The sequence below is a fragment of the Aulonocara stuartgranti genome, assembly GCF_965226115.1.
Source record: "Aulonocara stuartgranti genome assembly, chromosome: 18".
Lineage (NCBI taxonomy): Eukaryota > Metazoa > Chordata > Actinopteri > Cichliformes > Cichlidae > Aulonocara > Aulonocara stuartgranti.
In genome coordinates, this window is record NC_138954.1 from 26,528,943 (window position 1) to 26,549,457 (window position 20,515).

Sequence of the window (20,515 nt, forward strand, 5' to 3'; positions counted from 1 at the left end):
TGGCACAGAAGGCCTTGCTTACATAAGCAAAGCAATGCCAAACCAAGTTCTGCAAGCATTAAAACTGCATGGTGTAGTGATTTGGCACTACATAAATAAAATTGAATTTAAAAAATGCTTTCAAAACTGCAGCCATTTCTCTCCTCAAAGGTTTTAAAGTCTTATTTATGTGCTATCTTGAAGCCCAGAGATGCTAGATTTACCTAAATGGTTATTGTTCTTTATGTAAAAAGTGTTTAAAAATGTTAAAAAAGTAGTCTTAGCATCAATTGCATTTATGTATTTAGAAGTTTCAGTTTGTGAGCATTACAAACTGAAACAGTACAAAAAGGTCAGTCAGTGGCAATTTCCTCTGTTCACCCAGCCCAAACATCAATATGTGGACAGAGGACTGCACATCTCAGATTAACAACAATGATCTTGTCGTGTTTGCTGGGTCAGAGTGTTTTACACTGGTTATTTGCTTTCCTCAACTAAAACAAAGGTTTGTTACAGTTTCTATGCTTTTTTTGTGCAGACATTAAGCCTTCCATAATGTAGAAAATGTACTAAAATTCTGCATAGAGATGGTGATGTGTGTAAGATATATATAATGAACGTTATTAACAGAAATTAATAGAACAGACATATGTAAACTATACCATCTGTCACATTTTGTGGCACTAACACAGTATTTAGTATGCGGGTTGCATATCCACTGCACAAGAAAAACCTCTTGATGTTAATGATGGTAATGTGATTTACTTGTAGCCACTTGGTGGCAGCAGAAGTCTAGGTTGGTCTGGTAGTAAAAGTTTATTTCAACTAGGGACAAAACAAAAAACTGTTCAGTACATGAATTCCCAAAATGTAGCGATGTTACATGATTTCTGATTTTCATGCATTGGTAAGAAATGAACTGCCAAACTCTACATTATGACCACACAATTTGAAATTGAGTGCAAAAGCACACTGAGTGCTCATTTAGTGTAGAAAAGCACTTTAAAAGAACCAGTCCATTTACCATTTACCAAAAGACCCAGAAAAAAGTGTTTCTTTTAGCACATTTCGTTCGTTAGTTATGAATGTAGTCCTGTAAAAAGATTTTTCTTAAAGCCAAGGACTCATTTTTGTCTAAGTCCAAATGTGCACTCAGTCATCCCCAAATCAGGATGTAGTATCTTTGTCCTCTCAAAGTCCAAGTGTGCTTTGTATTATGACTGGCCACATGCCCTGTAGTCACACTAAGCTAAAGTGCTGCTCAAGTGAGCTTGGAGCTCTATTCATGGAAGAGATGATTCTTTTCATTTAGCACTTTAGGCACATGATGGCTCTTGGGCTCATCACCCCGTGATTTGCTTATACCAAGGTGAGTTTCAAATGATCTCCTTAACGCCTATAGTTATGTTTCACAATTTGAAAACCCCGCAGGGTTGAGCAGAGGGCTCCCCCTAGTGGGTTTAATATAAAACAGCATTCACTGCTGTTTGCTGCAGTGCACGATATCTAATTGCAAAGTGAACCTCACAGCCAAAAATAACACAGGACTCTTCGCATTCCTGATAATTGCGCTGACCTGTTGAGATACAGGCTGATACTTTTGTAAAACTGGTGCAAGAAACGCACCGATTTGCAATATTTGAGGTCAAGTTACATGTGATTGCACCAAAAAAAACAAAAACTAAAAAACATATACTATCTTTAGCACGCATGTAAGTTTCACGGTGTGGAATTTGGGGTTTATTATAAAGTTATTTAATGGGGTATACAGTGAGAGTTTAAGTTTATATGTTTTACGGAGCTTGTGTGAATTTCCATTAGCTGTCCACACCCCGCATGATCGTAACACTATAACACTGCGGGTATGTTTTGATTATCGCAAATGATAACGCTTGAAAGGCAAAATCCCACTCCCTTGACAAATTTAAAATACTTCACTTCAAGGAGCTCAATACAATACAATCGGGCGACCAGGCGCTACAAAACGAGCGCTCCCAACATACGCTCAGTTTGAACTGCGCCATGGCGTCGCTGTGTTTTCATTGGACAGTTTCGCGGTGACCCGGTAGCAAGTTGTGTGTGTATGTGTGTGTGTGGGGGGAGTTACAGCAGTTAGCATCACACTTCACCAGTGAAACCGCCAACGTCAGCTTTGTTAACAGGAAACAGCGGATCGGTTTATGTTATACACCGCTGTGAAAGACAGCGTAGCAAAAAGATACAACGTTTCTGTGAGCGCGGAGAGGATGTCTGTCCCGGCTGGAGAGGGATGAAGATGACACCACTGTTGTGGCGACTTGTGTCAGTGTGGCTAGCTGTTGTCTATTGGTGAGTTAGTTTAATTAGTCCCGTTTGAAAACAGTACTGTTGTTTCGCTGAAAAACACAAAATATTCAAACTGCCAAACAGCCCGAGTAAAGATTACCCCAAGGTTAACCTTTACATCGCTTTGTCTGGCTAGCTTGCGTAAACATTGTGGTGTGATGTGGCACCTGGCTGACTTCTGACTTGTTCGCAGACGAGTTAGCTTGAGTAGCTGACTACTAACCAGCTAACTTTAAAGCGGGCTTGGGAAGCGCTAGCTTTAAACGACCTCGCGAAGTTGTTCACTTCATGAAAATGTTACGGTCTGGAAGCCAGAATATGATTTGAATGTTACCAGCCGCTTTAAGTTTGGCACCTGTGCGAAGTCTGTCTGAGCTCTAGCTTAACTGTTACCTTTCTAGAAGACACTGACCAAGACAGCCTGGTTTACATACACACACACACACACACGCTAATCTGCTCCGTGTACATCAGTGACAACCCATGCCGTGGCGGATCAGACGTTACACAGGTTTGGTTCATCAGTTGCTGACAGGATTATGGGCCTTGCACGTCAGTCATGTCTGTCCTGTGGAAGCCTGAGTTTGCTGGGACTCTGTAATTCTGACACAGAACATAGAAACAGGGTTTAGGATGAATGTGGGTTCTAGGCTTGATTTAATAGGATGGCAACAAACCATCAAACAAACTGCCTGCTGTGCTTCAGACAGAAGGGGAGGGAGGGACACGATGTAACATTTTATTAGGATCTATAGTGGTGATGTTGGCATGGCCTACTTTCAACAGCATCAGTTTAACTCTTATTTCAGACAGAAGCTTTACGTGATGCTGCTTTTGCCTTTTAATGTTTATCAGCTTTGTACCCCATGAAAAAGCCGTGGAATTTAATGAAGTTGTTGATGCCACTAGAGTATCATAGCAGGAAGAGTACAAAACTCCTTTTACCGTGTTAGAGAAACACTGATGTCATGGTATGATGTTTAACATGAGACCCATACATCTGATATACCAGGATTCAGTAGCTTTTTCTCCATATTTACATTTAGGGAGTGTAGCTGGCTGGTCGCAGCAGGTGGCTGCTACTCCCTGAGCCTGGTTCTGTCAGAGGTTTCTTCCTGTTAAAAGGGAGTTTTTCTTATCCGCTGTCTACAAGTGGTTGCACATAGGGGATCATCTGATTGTTGGGGGCTTCTCTCTATTATTGAAGGTCTTTACTCTAAGTGTAAAGCACCTTTAGGTGACTGCTTTTGTGATTTGGTGCTATATAAATAAAACTGTATTTAACTAACTTTAATTACCGTATATCTAAAAAGCTGGTTCAGCATTTGTTTAAAAAAAAGTGTGTGATTTAATTTTTCTACCACTAATTTATTTCATTGAAGTAATAAACCACCATACAGGTGAAATCATACTATGTGTCATTTTTTCCTATCAGAGTCACATATCAGACATGTTTCCCAAGGACAGTCTGACAAGAGTGAGCACACATACATGATCTTTGCACTTGTGGTAGACGTGTTTCATCTGCTGCAGCGGTCAGCACTTCACTTCCACATATTAAGGCTGCTCTTTAAGTCTTTTTTTCATGGTGTTGCATTGGCACTACTATCACTTAAAAACTTAATCCTGTGTTTTGCAAATCCTGCGTTTATACGACCCATTTCATTTCTCAAAGATAATAATAACATACTGTGTAATACAAACGTTTAATGCATTTGCGGTGAGACTGAGCACATCTTAGCTTTTTGAATGTGATGGTGAGTGTTTCAACCCTTTGTAATTGGGTAATGAATTATTTAGCTGGCTGTGGCTCAGCACCACTGTTGCTCCTTTGGCATCACACTGTGGTAGATGACTTTCAATTAGAAAACAAATGCTCTGTTGTTCATGGGTGTTTTTGACTAGTCGAGCCTCACGTCAGATCAACACAAAAGCGATGCCAGCCAGGCAGCCGGCCAAGTAAAATACCTGAGCTGGAATCCAGAATAAAATCCATGTCATGACCTGGGTTGTTGCCAAGTGACTGTTAGAGCGTGGCCTTTGAGGACACCAGTTTGACATTTTCGCAGCTATTGTTAGGCTTGTTACTGCTGTTTATTGTTGTTTTTCTGCCAAGGGGGCAGTCACTGTGACCCGGACCTTTTTCTTTTTGGGATTGTGTCACCCAACGGACTTGTAGGGTTCAAAATAAAGGCATATTTTAATATATAAGTGTATCCAAAATTCCAGCACCTCGAGACAAATGATTTTTGAACTGCAGAGACGCGAGTACCCTAATTGATTCTTGCAGACTTCCACAGTCCTCTTGCCAGTTTCATCTGTTTCGAATGACATTTTAGACAAAGGAAATTGCAAGCTCTTCAGGCTTTTTATAGCTTTCACCTGCTTTGTGGGCATCAGTGAGCGTCATCTGTGTTAGCTGCATGGAGGCCAGCTTTGGAAATATCATCAGCTCACAGTCCTACTAGGAGCATTTGGCCATTTACAAGCCCTTATTAGTTAATTACATAAGGTTTTGACTCCTCTTCACTTGATAAGTGAAGAGGAGTCAAAACATTTGCAAATGCCACAATTAGGTTTTGTTCCAGTTTTTTAAGTTGATGAAAAAATATTGTACATAAACATTTAAAGACCCTTTTTAAAAAAATTTGGTTGTTATTCAGAAATATGCACAGTCATCCGAAGTAATCATCATTCCTCAAATACTTTCATCCTTCATCCCACAATTAAAACAATATTAGGATATGAATAACACATGAATAGCAGGTCTCACAGACAGGTTGAGTAATGTGCAGTGTGCTTGAGGTGTGTCTTTTGGCTCTGAAAACATTCCCTGGCTCTGCATGCAGATAAGATAAACTGATTCCTTGGGGTACGGCCACGTGAACGCTCGGTGCGTCACACTGTGACACTGGGCTGCAGGTTTCTCCGTTCATGACTCACTGCCCTGAAATAAAAGTGTTGTTTTGTTCGCTTGTTGCAAGAGTTTTAAAAGTTCCTCACATCCTCAGAATCCGAGCTCTTTGTTTTCCACAAAATGAAGTGACCCTGCTTTTCAAAACCGACTCGGTGGTATTGTGGCACTGACCGTCTTTCACTCTGTCCCTTCGCTACCACAGTTGCTATGTTGGTTGCGCAGAGCTGCAAGGAGAGGCCCAGAGCCCCGTGTCCCCAAAGGAGGTCAGCTCGGAAGAAGAGCCTCAGGAACACTTCCATCGTCACGAGGTAGCGTTGTGCAATACTGTACCAGAACTTACCTCATGGCTCAGAGCTTGTACAGGTCGATGTGATGAATAGCTTTTGTGACCAGACACTTCACTATGCACTCCTTTGTTTGTTTAACAGCTCTGGAAACGCCTTGCTGTGCTAGATTTGTAGCAGATTAACAACAACAACATCTGAATATTTGGACTGAGCAAAGTTTTTTAGCAGCTCACTCAAATTTGGGGGTGTAATAATATCAGTGAAATGTTATTGTGTCGTGACTAGGTCGAGGAAAGCTTGGTCGTACCTGCCCCGCCTTTCTCTGAAAATGAGCCACCAACAGAAGACGATCGTGTCAAAGAGGAGCAGATGCCACAAGAAGTGGGCCAAAAAGAATATGATATGGTATAGTATGACTGCAGCTTTCATTTATATTTAATATTGCAATCACTGTCTGCTATGTAAGAATGTCAAAAATGGATGTCAAAACATGTTTTAGCTAAGACTTCAAAAGGGTTTTACATCTTGTTTCCATCAGCATAAAACTTTCACCGCAAGAGAAGCAATCAAGGTCACGAACGTTCAGGGATATTCAGAGCTTTAAGTGTTTCATTGATCAGTCCAGCTCTGGTAAATGGGCCAAACAATACCACTGCACTCAACAGCGCAAATATCTTTATCCATCTTTGTCTTTATCCATCAGGCCTTTGAAGCAGACGAGTCTGCTGCTGAGGTAGAGCTGGAGGCAGACAAAGGAATATCACAACCTGAGCACAGCTCTGAAAGTCAGCATATAGAAATCTCTGTCACTCAAGATCAGGAGCATGCCTCCCCGCCGCCTTCCCCCGACTCTGTCGCTGCATTTTCTGCCGAAACTAACGACAGCCCCAGCAAAGTTAATCTTCAAGACAGCATCCCCAAGGGGCAAGTTACTGTTGTCAAATCTCACTGCTGATGTTTGTTTCATATAATGCTCCTGCTAAAATGTTTTTTTTCCCTTTAATTTCAGAGTCCCGGGCGATGCCTTAGATGTAGCTGCTTCTGAGGTCAATGATTCTGACCTGCCTCCTGCTGAATGTGAAGAAGAGAACAATCCATATGACAGTGACAGGTAGGTACAGTTAACATTTCACCCTTTGAAAGATTTTAAAAACCTCTGGATGTAGTTAAATAAATAAATTCATTCTCGACTCTCTTTAAACGATGGCAACGATGCATTTTTCGTTACTACAGCAGCCCTCCAATTGTTCTGGAGAACACTTCCAATGTTCACACTGCAGGTACTAAAGTCCACACTGATGTTCCTCTGAGTTCTCCTGCTGGTCACGGTACGCAGCACCTGGAATCCAACGTCTCGCACACACTCAAGGAGGCGGTAAGGAGCGTGGATTCGATGTGAACTATTTTTCCTTTCACGCCAGAGGAGCTGTCCCAGCTCTCATTGTCTCATTATCTGTGACAGGACTTGAGCTCCCCTGGTACCACAGACACAGATTCAAGTGTGAGCACCAAAGACCCCGAGGACATCCCCACTTTTGATGAGTGGAAACGCAAGATGATGGAGGTGGAGAATGAAAAAAGTACGATCAGAATATGAATTTTGAAATTGCAACCATTTCTGTACTAGAATAAACTGCAAAAGTGTGAAAATATATATATCTCTATATATCTCCCCCCCCCCCCCCCCCCCCCATTTTTTTTCTCACCATAGCTCAGTCTACTCACACTTCCGACAACGTGGGTTCTCATACAGTGAAGAAGGTCCAGAAGAACTTTAATAACTACGCCTCAGTGGAGTGTGGGGCCAAGATACTTGGCGCTAACCCCGAGGCTAAGGTATAAAATGATGCTTATGTTTTCCATTCACCATGAAATCATAAAATCTGCCTCTCCTGCTGGATGTTGACACAGTGACAAATTCAACTCATACTTCTTTGTTCAATGCAGAGCACTTCAGCCATATTGAAGGAGAATATGGATTTATACATGCTAAACCCCTGCAGTAATAAAATCTGGTATGTTGCATCCCTTTCCTTCTATCCACAAATGAGTCAATTCTCTTTTTCTCTCCTCTTAAACCCAGTTTTCTATTTTTTTTCCACCCTCTCTCTGATGCTCAGGTTCATTATTGAGCTCTGTGAGCCCATCCAGGTGAAGCAGTTGGTCATCGCCAACTTTGAACTCTTCTCGTCTACACCTAAAGACTTTCTTGTGTCCATTAGTAATAGGTATGCCCAGTGGCTATGCTGTCGGATCTGTCATGTCATCTTTTTAATATCTTCTAAAAGAAGATCGCATTTTCACTTATTTACATTTTCATTTGTCATCTTTTTTGTTTCTTGCTGGAATTTCCAGCGACACCAAGCTGCAGCTTCAGTCATCGACTAATCTGACTGTGCTGTATGAATGTACTTTTGCAGGTACCCAACAAATAAATGGCTAAAGCTGGGAACCTTTCACGCCCGGGATGAACGTACAGTTCAGAGCTTCCCACTGGATGAGCATCTTTATGCAAAATATGTAAAGGTGAGCACTATATTCTTTTTTTGTTTTGTTGTTTGTTTGAATTATTTCGCTATATCTCCTTTATTCTCTGCTGAATGTGTGCAACAAATTGCTGTAATCTTTCAGTGTAATTACATTACGAACAGTTGTTTCGATCTGCAGCCGACTATTACCCGACTGTACTGTAGGAGTGTTTTTTTTCTTTGTCCCTGGTGTTGCTGATATTTCTCTTTGTATTCTTGGTAGATTTGTCAGCTTCGTGTCTTAAATGCATGTAATGTGGCTTTGCCATTTTGAAAAGTGTTAGAGATGCTGTTGCCATTTGCCCGAGTGACTCAGGTGAAGCCAGCATACTCTCTCTAGTCTCGTTTTTAATGCATGCTGACATCTCTTTTAATATTTCTCTTTTTCCCTTTTTTCTTGCTTCAGATGTTCACCAAGTACATAAAGGTTAGCTTGTCCTTCTTGTAGTGCTCTGTCGTTGGGTGAACTGAACAGTAAACGTGGAGGGGAGTGTGTTTTGTGTCTAACTGCTGCGATCCGAATGAAACGATCGTGGCTCAAGAGTTGGGCGTTCGCCTTGTAATCGGAAGGTTGCCGGTTCGAGCCCCGGCTTGAACAGTCTCGGTCGTTGTGTCCATGGGCAAGACACTTCACCCCTTGCCTACTGGTGGTGGTCAGAGGGCCCGGTGGCGCCAGTGTCCGGCAGCCTCGCCTCTGTCAGTGCGCCCCAGGGTGGCTGTGGCTACAATGTAGCTTGCCATCACCAGTGTGTGAATGTGTGTGTGAATGGGTGGATGACTGGATATGTAAAGCGCTTTGGGGTTCTTAGAGACTAGTAAAGCGCTATATAAATACAGGCCATTTACCATTTACCATTCAAACAGAATCAGATCTAACTTGCTGTGCTGCCTGCAAACCATTGTAACGTCCATTGGCTGCTTTTCCAAAGTGTTTATTTCAGACATGTGAACATTTGATAATCCTCGGAATAATACCCATTATTATGTTTCTCAAATTTCTCTGATTTCCTGGTTACACAGTCTGTCAACCCATCATTTTTTTTTCATTACACTAATTGACTTTATAACAAAATCAATGCTTTGCTGTTAATTAATAACTCTGCTGATGATTTTATAAATCTGCAACACAAGATATGAAATAATCTGAATGAGTTTTGCATTTTTTACATTTTTTGTTGTAGGTAGAGCTGGTCTCTCACTTTGGCTCTGAACATTTCTGTCCACTTAGTCTCATAAGGTACGTGATAGTGCTCCTAACGCACAGCATGCAGTGTGAAGCAAATCAAATCTATTTAAATAAGTCACAATCGGTATATTGCACAAGAAGCAAGAAGCCATAACACAGCATAAGCTAAGATAGCGTCTGATTTTTGGTACTACATCAAGGTTTTGGTTAGAAAAAGTGGAACTAACCTGTTGGCAGTTGTTTCCTGCTTCTGCAGAGTTTAAAGATGCATTTAAATCACAGTTTCAGAAACTGCTGACTAATAGTTTTTGAGGAAGTGAAAACTATTTGGTGACTTGGAGCAAACAAGAATTGGTTGTACAAGTTTGAATATATAAGTGTGCATACAGGCTCAAATATGTACACATCCCCCCCATTAGTCTTTGTTAAATGTTCGTTATCAAGTTGCACCTCGACTAGATGATTTTGGTATTCATCAACAAGCTTCTGTCTTAATTTAACTACTTTTCTTGGTAGAGTTCATTTAAAATAGTTGGTTTCCTGACATGGACCTGGCTTTGAAGCATAGTCCACATATTTTCTACAAGGCTGGAGCTTAATGTTTATGCATTTATCCAGTCCTAGACCAGGTTTGATGTGTGTTTGAGATTATTAGCGTATCTGTAACTGGAAGGTCGTCGGTTCGATCCGTGGGCTCTCTGTCCTGGTCGTTGTGTCCTTGGTCAAGACACTTGACCCTACCGCCTACTGGTGTTGGCCAGAGGGGCCGATGGCGCCATATGGCAGCCTCGCTTCTGTCAGTCTGCCCCAGGGCAGCTGTGGCTACAACCGTAGCTGCCTCCACCAGTGTGTGAATGTGAGAGTGAATGAATAGTGGCATTGTAAAGCGCTTTGGGTGCCTTGAAAAGCGCTATATAAATCCAATCCATTATTATTTCTTTCAGTTGTGTCCAAGTTGTAACTGTTGATTTGAAGTGAAGCTGAAGAATTTGAAATTGGTCTTCCTCCTTCATTATTTCATTAACTATGAGCAGTGAGGTTTCCTGGGTTGTTTCTTAACATTTTCCTCTTATTTGAGTGTGACAGTTTGAAACTTCTGACCACAACTGTAAATTACTTTCAGTGTGACTGTGGTTATAGATTTGGATCCTTATTTTTATGACAGGGTGTTTGGTACAAGCATGGTGGAAGAATATGAGGAGATAGTTGATCCCTCAGAAAGGCCAGATGATCAGGACGACGACTTGGGTAAGAACAGAGGATGTTGTAGCTAAAATTACTGTAAACTGCTGTTAAAAGAAAAGAAAAATAGACTTGTTAAACTTGGTGTAAGTGCAGCTGTCAGTACAGTTTGAGAATAATAAATTAGTATTGAAATCATCCCTTTTGAATTTTTTTTTTAAAGTTTTGTTTTGTGTAAAACTAAGCTAATGTCATAGTAGTTTACTTTACATTTATATTGGTTGGTGATTTTAATTTCTTACATATATATGAAAGCGTTTAATAACACTCCCTACAGATTATCCCTCTGGATCGGCACCTGGTGAGGCTGATCTAATTGGATCAGCAAAAGGCAAGTCTGATTTTAAACTCCTAGAGCATGAAGATGAGTACATTTGTTCTCAAGCTCAGATTGTGTTTGTGTGAACTTGTGACTGATGTTATCATTTGTTCTTCAGATGCTATTTTAAACATGGTGAACAATATTGCTGTCAACGTTCTTGGAGGAGGCACAGAGATGAATGGTACGGACAACACGCCATATATGCATATAACACTCTACTGTTTTCTTATTTTACCTTGTCTAGAGTAAGCATAATAAAAGCTATCCAAATTTCCCAAAAAGTCAGGGTCCGGTGTAAATGTAAAATTAAAACAATCTGTGGGTTTAATTTGAACCCCTACCATGCAAATATAAAAAATATACTAAGCCTTTGGAAATTTGTAAGTCATTTAACCTGCAATCCAACCTGATTCCTTGATGTTAGGGGATGTGTTAGTGTACACGACATAAGGAGAGGCCTTGATTAACTCAGCCAGACGAAACCAAACCAGTTAAAATCTCATATTAATCAACAAGGAAAATAATATTTGGATTCTAAAACTACAAAAACACAGCTTGACTACAATGTGTTACTGCTAGAAAATAAAAAGTACATTCATTAACTGTAATACAAATATATAACATTCAAGAGAAAGATATTTGAATTTCAGCATTTTATGCTGCACGTTGTTCTAGTTTTATATAAATACAGCTTTTAAATCATTTGTTTTTAATTTCTGTTTCACACACTTTTCTGACACTTTTTTTGTAAAGTTTTCAGTCTTATACAACGTTCAGGATTGACAAGCTTATTTTTGTTTAGTTTTTTCCTTTAATCAAAAATGTTGAAGTTGACTAAACTGTACTTTTGAAACATTTGTTGTTGATTTACATTTTTCTGATTTTCTTTTTTTCAGGCAGCCTTTCAACCCAAGAAGTGAACATAACTGAGCCATCGCAGCCCCTTGAATCCACCACTGAAACTACTATCACTACTACTTCAGTGTGAGTACCTGTCAGATGTACCACAGGTTCACTATTTTACTCCCTTTGATTACCTGTGTTATCTATAGTGTTTTTCATTTTTTAATAGTTAGTAGATTTTGCACGTCCCTCTGAGCCTCTTCACACAAATGCAATAGTGCTCCCTGTGACCTATGGCGTGGCGTTTTCGATGTGTAAAAGTGAGAGATGGTTTTAAACTGACCACAGGCAAACTTTCAACAAATGCTGGTATTGTTTTCAGAGCTGGAAAAAAGCATTTTAGAAATTTCAGCAAACCAAATTGTATTTTTATTATCAGAATTGAAAAGTGATGAATAATGCCGCAGGTCATGGAGCACTGCTGTGTTTCACTAAAATACATAAAGGATAAGCTGCGGTTTTAATTTCTGTACGTGTGTAGACGACACTGGTTAAGGCTATAAGTCTTTTACAGTTTTTGCTCTTCTCTGCATTTAATATTTACAACATCGTTTCTCCAGTCCAGACTCTGAAGACGTGCAGATTTCACAAGACACTGATATCCCTGAAACTGTGGAAAACTCTGCCCTAGAGACGTCAACCACATCTGAAGGTGTCAAACAAGAGCTCCCACCCATGGAGGAAAAAATAGTTCTTCCTTTAGACAAGGATGAGGAAGAACCTATCAGCTCTACAATCATCCTTCTGGATAAGGAGGATGACTTGGAAGAAGAGAAAAAGGATCATCATGAGAGACAACAGGAAAGCTTAAAGTACTGCCCTCCAGTTCCTTCACTTTCTTCTCCATGCTCCTGTGCAGCTTCTCTTCTGGAGTATTTCCAGCAGCAGTGTTCTGCCTCACTATCCAAACACAGGGAATGCCAAACAGCAGAAAGACAGCAAATAATTCCTTCTACCCAAACACCATCTTGGCACCCACCTACGCACTCATCTGCCCACCCCGAACCTCAGCAGCACCCGAGTGAGCTGCATCAGCTCCAAGACAAAGAACAAGCTTCTGAGCAGGAGCCAGAGAGTGAAGCTGTAGAATCGGAGGTATCACAGCCTGCTGGGAACACAGAAGAATCTGCATCTGGATCGCCTCTCCGGGAGCCCAGTCAAACCATGACGCTCCCCAAATCCAGCGATGCTGATTCATCTGCAGCCAAACCTACCCATATTGTGGAAACGCCACAGCTGTCCACCTTGGAACCGGCAAAGGAGCCAGGGCCGGAGAACAGCCAGGATGTGCTGGAGGTAGAAGAGCACATCGAGCCTTCGGCTTCTCTCAGTAGCTCTGTCCCTGTAAAACCAAGCACCAGTGCCACAGCAGACGACATATCGGTGGCACCCCCAGAGGAGAAGCTGGAGATTGATGTCACTCAAGTAGAAACAAATGTCCTCATTCAAACCCAAGACAAAACAGATCCATCTCCAGTCCCTGCACCCACAGGCTCCCCTCATTTAGAGCAGCAGCCTGACTCAGCTGTTGTACCCGAAAGCAGCACTGCTTCTTCTGAAGTATCCCCCCCTGCTCCAGAACCTGCTGCAGAACCTGAGCCTTCTGGCGGTCACGCAGCCATCGCAGATGCTAAAATGGAGGATTTTGCAGACGACATCTCAGCATCTTCAAGTGGCAACGGTCAGCTGCCTCGCCCATCCTCCCCAACTCCTTCTTCACCCACCTCACCGTCCCTCTCGGACATCTATGCAGAGCCCCCTAATGGCACAGAGCAGAACGGGAACCCGGTGCACAGCTCGAGCCAGAAAGAGTCGGTCTTCATGAGACTCAACAACCGCATTAAGGCCCTGGAGATGAACATGTCACTGAGCGGACGCTACCTGGAGCAGCTTAGCCAGAGGTGAGGATGGTGGAAGGACATGAGGAGTGAGGAAAACAAAAATACAAAGGTTGTTTTTGTTAATGAGCTGAGGTTACAGTGATCCTTTTTAAAAAAAAAAAAAAAAATCTTCGTCTTCTTCTTCTTAAGGTATCGAAAGCAGATGGAAGAGATGCAAAAGGCTTTCAACAAAACCATCATTAAACTGCAGAACACTTCCAGAATTGCAGAGGAACAGGTAAACAACAACACAGTTTTCATGCAGAGCTCTTTGTCTGACTTTGAGATGGCTGCTTCTTTCCAAAATCTTTTCTTGCTGTTTGTTTGGACTGTAGAACAGCCACATGACGTAGCAGCTGCCTCCAAGGGTCAGATGTGTTTTTCCTCAAAGCTCTTGGGATCCAAATTGCGCTAATCAATATTTTCTATTAGCGATGGCTCAAACACCTACCCTTAACTGGCTTTGCAATTCTTCGCAACTCAACGTGGAGTTCAACTCATTGTTTTTGTTTTTATGGTCCATTAACGCACCGTTTACTCTAAGTTAGAAAGAGGGCGAATAGACCTATTGGAGAGTTGTCAGGTGGGCAGGAGCTCAACTGCACATGAATGCTAATGTTGCTCCATATTTTTGTGGTGCAGTCAGTAAAATAGTCACATTTCAGTTTCATGTAGCTCATTGTTTTAGCTTATGACCACAGTAGATTTGTTTTGGTCCACTACAGAATACATAAATAATAGACTGGATATCAGCAGCAAATAACGATATCAGATTTGACCATATTTTAAACACACTGGAAAAAAAGAGAGTAGCAAAAATAATTTCAAGTTGGTCCCATTTTGCACTTTTGTTTCAAGTGTTGCAATGAAAAGTCAACAACACAAAATTGTGTTTGGAAGAGAAATTTCAAAGGGAAATGCCTCTGTGTTTGTTTACAAGTGAACAGAGCAAGCACTTATTATACCCCAAAATACTTACTCATCATACCTTTGCATATCATTTCAGTGACGTGAACCTGTGCGGTTGGTTGCTAATGTGTTGCCTTTTTACGCCCATAGGACCAACGTCAGACTGAATCCATCCAGTTTCTGCAGGGTCAACTGGAGAACGTGACTCAGCTGGTTCTCAACTTGTCTGTCAGAGTCAGCCAACTGCAGAATGAGGTGTGTGCAACACTCCGGGCACAAAGCTGTCATCTGCAGTCCTGTTTTTTTTCCTGCCTTTTCCCAAATGGAGTAAATTGAGTCTTCTCACTCAGTCATTAGGGTGCGCTGGTGCTCTTGCTCATTAGGTGCTTTTGCATGAGGAGAAGCTGCTAATATTTAACCAACTTTATAAAAACCCCTCACAGTGTATTTATAACGCTTTTTGTCAGAGTACTTTCTGTCCTCATCATCAACATATCACATGTTACTTAAAATCACTTTCCTGCGTTCCAGGTATCAGACAGGCAGAATTACCTGCTGCTGTCTCTCTTCTTGTGTCTGTCTCTCGGCCTTCTACTGTGTGCCAACCACTGTCGCCTCTCCACTGTACCTCCAACCACAGAACCAGAGCCACCCTCGCCTAAGAGCTACACCTACTGCTGTCCTGAAAGGTACAAACACAACTTCTGCCACCTGAAGCCATAAGTAGAAAGAGAGCACTTCAAATGGGCTCTTAGGAGTTGTGAGGAGAAGTTGCAGTGCAATGAGTGATTTTTACTCATTAGGACAATTTGAGTTGTTCATCAAGATATCTTGATAAAGGTGGTGTGTGCTGTCTTCTCCACTAACCATTAATACACTGAATGTTATCCTTAGCAGACAGTTCTCCTGCTGTGATGAACTGGGTTTGAAGAGGAGTGCGTCCTATCCACTCATAAACTCTGACTCATTCCAGTTAGCCACCACTGAAGGTAAAGTTGCACCACATAACACAGAAAGTTTTAAGAATCTGCTTTTTATTTAGCTAAAAATCGCTAATCAGCTTGTAGAAATTAACCTTTTTTTCTGTAACAGGCCCAGAATGCATGCATGCAGAGGGAACAGAGAGTCTTTATCCAGCAAACAGAAAGGTGTGTAACGCTTTTAGTAGCGTGGTTTGTGGGGGAAGGGGGGGCTTGGTCAGTATATCACGATGTGTGTTGAGTTTCAAAACTGTCAAAAAAAAGAACTTGCAAGGAGATGCAATATTGAGTATTGCGCAGCATGGAAACCCCACCAGTGGGGAGTTTTTACTGAGTTCAGTAAGCTGTGAACCATTATAAATTTGCAACTAGTAAACTGAACGTTGGGGTTTAGCACAATGCACTGGTGTTGTATTGTCACAGTGTAATATCAGGAAGGTATTAACCCTTTTACCAGGGTATCGTGATTAAAATGCATCTCATGTTTCTGCCTTGTCCGATTCTTTTCTTACACAGAGGAGACGCCGTAAGATGAAACCCCTAGAAAAGGTGGAGACTCTGAAACCCTCCTTACAGTCTTCTCCTGAGCTGACCAATGGAGTATGCAACGGAGTGCCTGTCACCACAAACCCCATCCCCCTTACAAAAAATTTACTTCACCCTACCTTTAGAGACTCACCGTCAGAGGGGAGCTCGGAGGGATCTTCTCATTCAGACGACCCCTCTTTCTGTGGCCTCACCACAGCCTGCTCTCGAATCTGTGACGGCCTCCCTCCACCCAAGAGCCGGGCAGAGAAACGGGCATGGCGACGCAGGCGTCCTAAGCCCAGCTGCACGGTGGTGGATTTTCTTCACGCTCCTCGGAGGGACGAAAGTGAACCGTTGCCCATTTCGACCATAGAAGACATCATGAGGAGGAAATCAGAGCCAAGCACTAAGACATTTGTGGCGCTCTCAGGTCCCGTCTAACTCAAACAGTGACAAAAACCTCCCCTTCACCCACTGCTCAACTCTTTCTAAAAGAGGACATCTGTTTACTTTTGTGGACAAAGGCAGCTTTAAGTTTCAACGCGAGACAATCTGTTCGCTCTTAAAGTTCATTTTATTTTCATCGTCACTGTTCAGTTCTTATCATTTGCATTTGTTTTACTTCAAATCAAAAAAATGTCTTCCCAGCTTTCCATTAAAGCTTTTTCCTCTTTTGGTTGTGAATAGTGAACGTGATTATTGACCCAACAGGTCTCAAGATGTGAACGTCTTATTTTTGTTGTTGTTGAAGGAATTTCCACTTTCAAAACACAAATCCGAATATCATGTGACCAGGAATCAAGAACTGAAACAATTATTTGCTGTGGCTAATCTCTCTTTCAAAATAAAAGCTGCTATGTTACTTCAGGTAACACGTGCCCCCCTCACCAAAGAATGGGTTAAATAGCTTATTACTGGTACTGGGTTGGACTTCAAACATCAACATCAAAGAAACATTTTGGTCCATATTTACATCCAAGTTGTGTTTATGATTGAATCTCCTATTAGTGGTGAGTGGATTGAAATCTAGTGACTGTGGAGGCTGTTTGAGTGCAGTGAACTCATTTTTATGTTCACATAGTTTGAACTGTGTTATCCAGATGGAAGCAGCCAGCAGAAGACAGACACAGTTGACATAAAAGGATGGACATGCTAAGCAACAATACTGTGGTAGGTTATGGTGTTCTAAGAGGCCCAAAGTCTGCCAATATAATACCCCCCCCCCCCCACACACACACACACACACACACTATTACATAGCTAATCACCAGCCTTCATGTTCATGCCGAGTTCTGAACCTGGACAGGCACCTTTTTTTTCACTCGGTGTGGCGATTTGCTGCTGTAGCCCATCTGTTGTGCGTTCAGAGATGCTATTCTTCGTACTTTGGTTGTAACAGGATGTTATTTGACTTGCTGTTTTCTTCCTATCAGGGTGCTCAAAGCATTCTCCTCTAACATCTGTCATCAACAGGGTTTTTTTGGGGGGGGGTTTGGCCTACAGAGCTGTTGCTCACTGGATATTTCCTCTTTTTCAGACTATTCTCTGTAAACACTACAGACAGTTGTGTGGTAAAACCCCAGTACAACGACACTTTCTGAGACACTCAATCCAGCCAGTCACCAACAACCACGTTACAATCAAAGCCACTTATATCACCTTTTTCCCCTCATGCTAATGCTCACTTTAACTTCAGCTGGTCCTCTTGACCACGCCTATATGCACTGCCATGCGATTGGCTCATTACAGGTTTGTGTTAACGAGGAGTTGAACAGGTGTACCTAATGAAGTGGCCGTTTTTACCTTCAGTCTTTGATGTGTTTTAGCTTTTAAATGTTAAATTCTCCCCTTTCAGCTTGCTGCATTGTTGAGTCATCTTGCAGAGCAGGAATCGTGCGCTACTTTGACACTCGTGAATTTCATGACTAATAACACTCTTACTGTAGAAGCTTACATTAAATTCCCAGCGATGCTGCAAATGCCATTAGGAGAAAATTAAAATGATCAGCTGCGATGGATTTGAGCTCAGACCTCCCGAGCTGAAAGCCTGCACTTCACCGAAGCACTCGGAGCAGGTCAATGAGCCCCTGGCCTCTGGAGCGATGATCTGTTGTTGACCCTGTGCCCTGAGCCCCAGAGGAAAATAATGATACCCCTGCAATCAGAGTGACACAGAATCACCCCAGAGAGATGGCACTGAGTATCAGAAGGTTCTGCTGGCAGCATGTGATTGATGCGTAGTGTTGGTGTTTGCATAATGTTGTGCTTGCTTCTGTATACAGTTCTTCAATGCCAGTTGTGGTTGACTGCATTAAGAAGAATGTTGCGTCGCATCAGACAGCGGCAGCTAATGGAGGTCAGCGAGATGGGTGACACTACCTCTAATAGGCCACAAAAACGCTTGTTTTACGGGGCTTGACTTGCATGTGATTGGCTTAAGATGTTTTCCTCTATTTTCTTTGGACGGTGATTAATTTTATGAGGTCTCGCAGCTTTTTAAAAGGCGATTATGTACTTGAGATGAAGCTTATGGGGCTGGGAGAGATGCGCAGGTGGACGTTATAAGTCATATAAATAAGCACAGTAAGTCCGTACACTTCACATTAAATCAGACTGTGTCACTTTTTTTTGAGCACAGCAGTTTTAATAGAAATACCAAAAATTTCACCCAGGTCTGCAAGTAATATAAAGGTGAACTGCAGTAACCTCCATTATGTAAGAAATGATTCACGACGTCCAGCAGGGGGCAGTCCAGCATTATCATAAACTTCTGCTGGGGGATTGTTTTTCTGTTTGATCTACCATCACCATCCATGTGATGAGTCATCACTCAGGATAGAAGTAAATTAGCTCAAGGGCTAATAGGCTGCTGCTCTCCACAGTACGAACTCATTTGCTTGTGCCTCTATAAAGCCAATGAAAGTGCCGTCCCTTTTATCGTGTTTGTGTTCCGTTATTAAATGCACTCGTTAGACTCTCCAGTGAGAAATGCTCATCTAAACGTGCTCCCTGTTTTTGTCCTGCACGGCTGAAGTGCTTTTTAGAAAAGAAAAACACCCCACAGAGCGTGGAGTGAAAATGTGCGTTTGAAGAAATCTTTTGATGTGAAACCACGAACCAAAACCACATTGTTATAGCTCCAGCTAGTTTTTTTTAAGTAAAACAAACAAACAAACAAACAAACAAACAAACAGGATTATTTACTTTCCCTCACACTGTCTTTTGCTTACGGTGGTCACGCGTAAGCAAAGCCAACCACGTTGGACGTGAGAAATTGGGTTAAAACCTCTTTATTCATCTGACCTGGTTGGGTAGCGAGAGCCTTTCAGAGATAAGCGTGACGCTTATACCCCCCCTTTCCATTTTGTTAAACAGAATTCCTAGTTTTCTCTTTGCCCTGCCTCGTCCCAAAGATTATCTGCAAATGCAGGGCTGCAATCCTCTTTTCCCAGGCACTTTGCTTTCATCCGAGGTCTGTCATGGATGGGATATTCTCAGTCTGCTGTTGTATATGTAGGCTTTTATTTTGGTCTACAGGTGTCTGCTCTGTGCCTCTCCTGGCAGAATTTCTTTACACGCTATAAATACTAATAAATTCAAGAAGCTATCCGGTCATGAGAGCTACCACATAACCCGTGAAACACTCCAAAGCTGGCGTTAGCAGTCTTATGTGCATTTGTACACATAGTTCTGTTTAATCTCGAGCTCATTCGGGCATTTCTGTTGTGATGCTATTTCCTCAAGTCATTTTTTAAGTAGCTGTAGATTTATAAAGCCCCAGCCCGAGGGTTGTTTTTTTAGTCGTTCTTATAGACTGCATATGAAAGATGGGCAAAGATGGGCATAGTCCCTCATCAGGTTGTCAAATCCCTCTGTTTTAGCATTTTGGCCATTTCAGTATTTTTTTTTAAAGCAAGCTTAGTTATAAAGGTGTTTGGGTATGGGTGTATCACACACACGTAAACACCTGCTAATTAAAACACAACTTCACATACCAAAGCTGGAGCACGGACCTCTTTGACTGTCAGTGGTGTAAGCAATCAAAGAACAAAGTCACTTTATTCATCAGATATTTCATGGGAAGTGTTCTAAAATGACCTCAAAACACAAACACTGTGTGCAAGCGCATGGAGTCCAATGGACTTTAATTCAGACCTTTTGAGTCTCCCCTTCACTGAAGTACTTTGAGCAGGTTGATGAGCCCCTTCTCCCGGCCTCAGGAGATTATGTGAGGAGAGTAATACTACCTTTGCAATCCCAGTGACACAGAATTTCCCCGGTGAGATAACAAAAGGTTCAGCTAGCAGCCTGTGATTGCTGACTAGTGGTAAAGATGGATAATAAGAGGTCCGGTTGAGTGCATTGAGTCACGGTGTAATATAATTATACAGTCACACAATTAAAGAGGTGGGGAAAATGTAAAAAAAAAAGAAAAAAAAAAAGACACCCCTTGAAAATATGGGTCAAATTAGACATTTGACACCAGAGAGGTTTAAAGGTGGGTTCACTTGCTTCTGGAGACAGCCTCA

General features: G+C 41.9%; 1 protein-coding gene across 3 annotated transcripts; it reads left to right on the forward strand.

The window, feature by feature from the left end:
• Positions 1-2,021: 2,021 nt before the first annotated feature.
• Positions 2,022-16,670, forward strand: LOC309694150 (SUN domain-containing ossification factor). Of its 3 annotated transcripts, none has more exons than XM_082513960.1 (24): positions 2,022-2,307; positions 5,424-5,529; positions 5,794-5,913; positions 6,212-6,432; positions 6,518-6,619; positions 6,742-6,883; positions 6,971-7,088; positions 7,220-7,344; positions 7,456-7,523; positions 7,629-7,736; positions 7,929-8,034; positions 8,443-8,463; positions 9,218-9,273; positions 10,388-10,470; positions 10,742-10,795; positions 10,902-10,967; positions 11,683-11,770; positions 12,250-13,590; positions 13,720-13,807; positions 14,629-14,733; positions 15,010-15,167; positions 15,373-15,467; positions 15,571-15,626; positions 15,975-16,670. In XM_082513960.1, the coding sequence occupies exons 1-24, from the start codon at positions 2,249-2,251 to the stop codon at positions 16,425-16,427; spliced, it is 3,939 nt and encodes a 1,312-aa protein (XP_082370086.1). In that variant the 5' UTR covers positions 2,022-2,248; the 3' UTR covers positions 16,428-16,670. The 3 variants fall into 3 exon arrangements, with proteins under 3 accessions (XP_082370086.1, XP_082370087.1, XP_082370088.1); XM_082513961.1 differs by having other exon boundaries at positions 15,376-15,467; XM_082513962.1 differs by lacking the exon at positions 8,443-8,463.
• Positions 16,671-20,515: the final 3,845 nt, after the last annotated feature.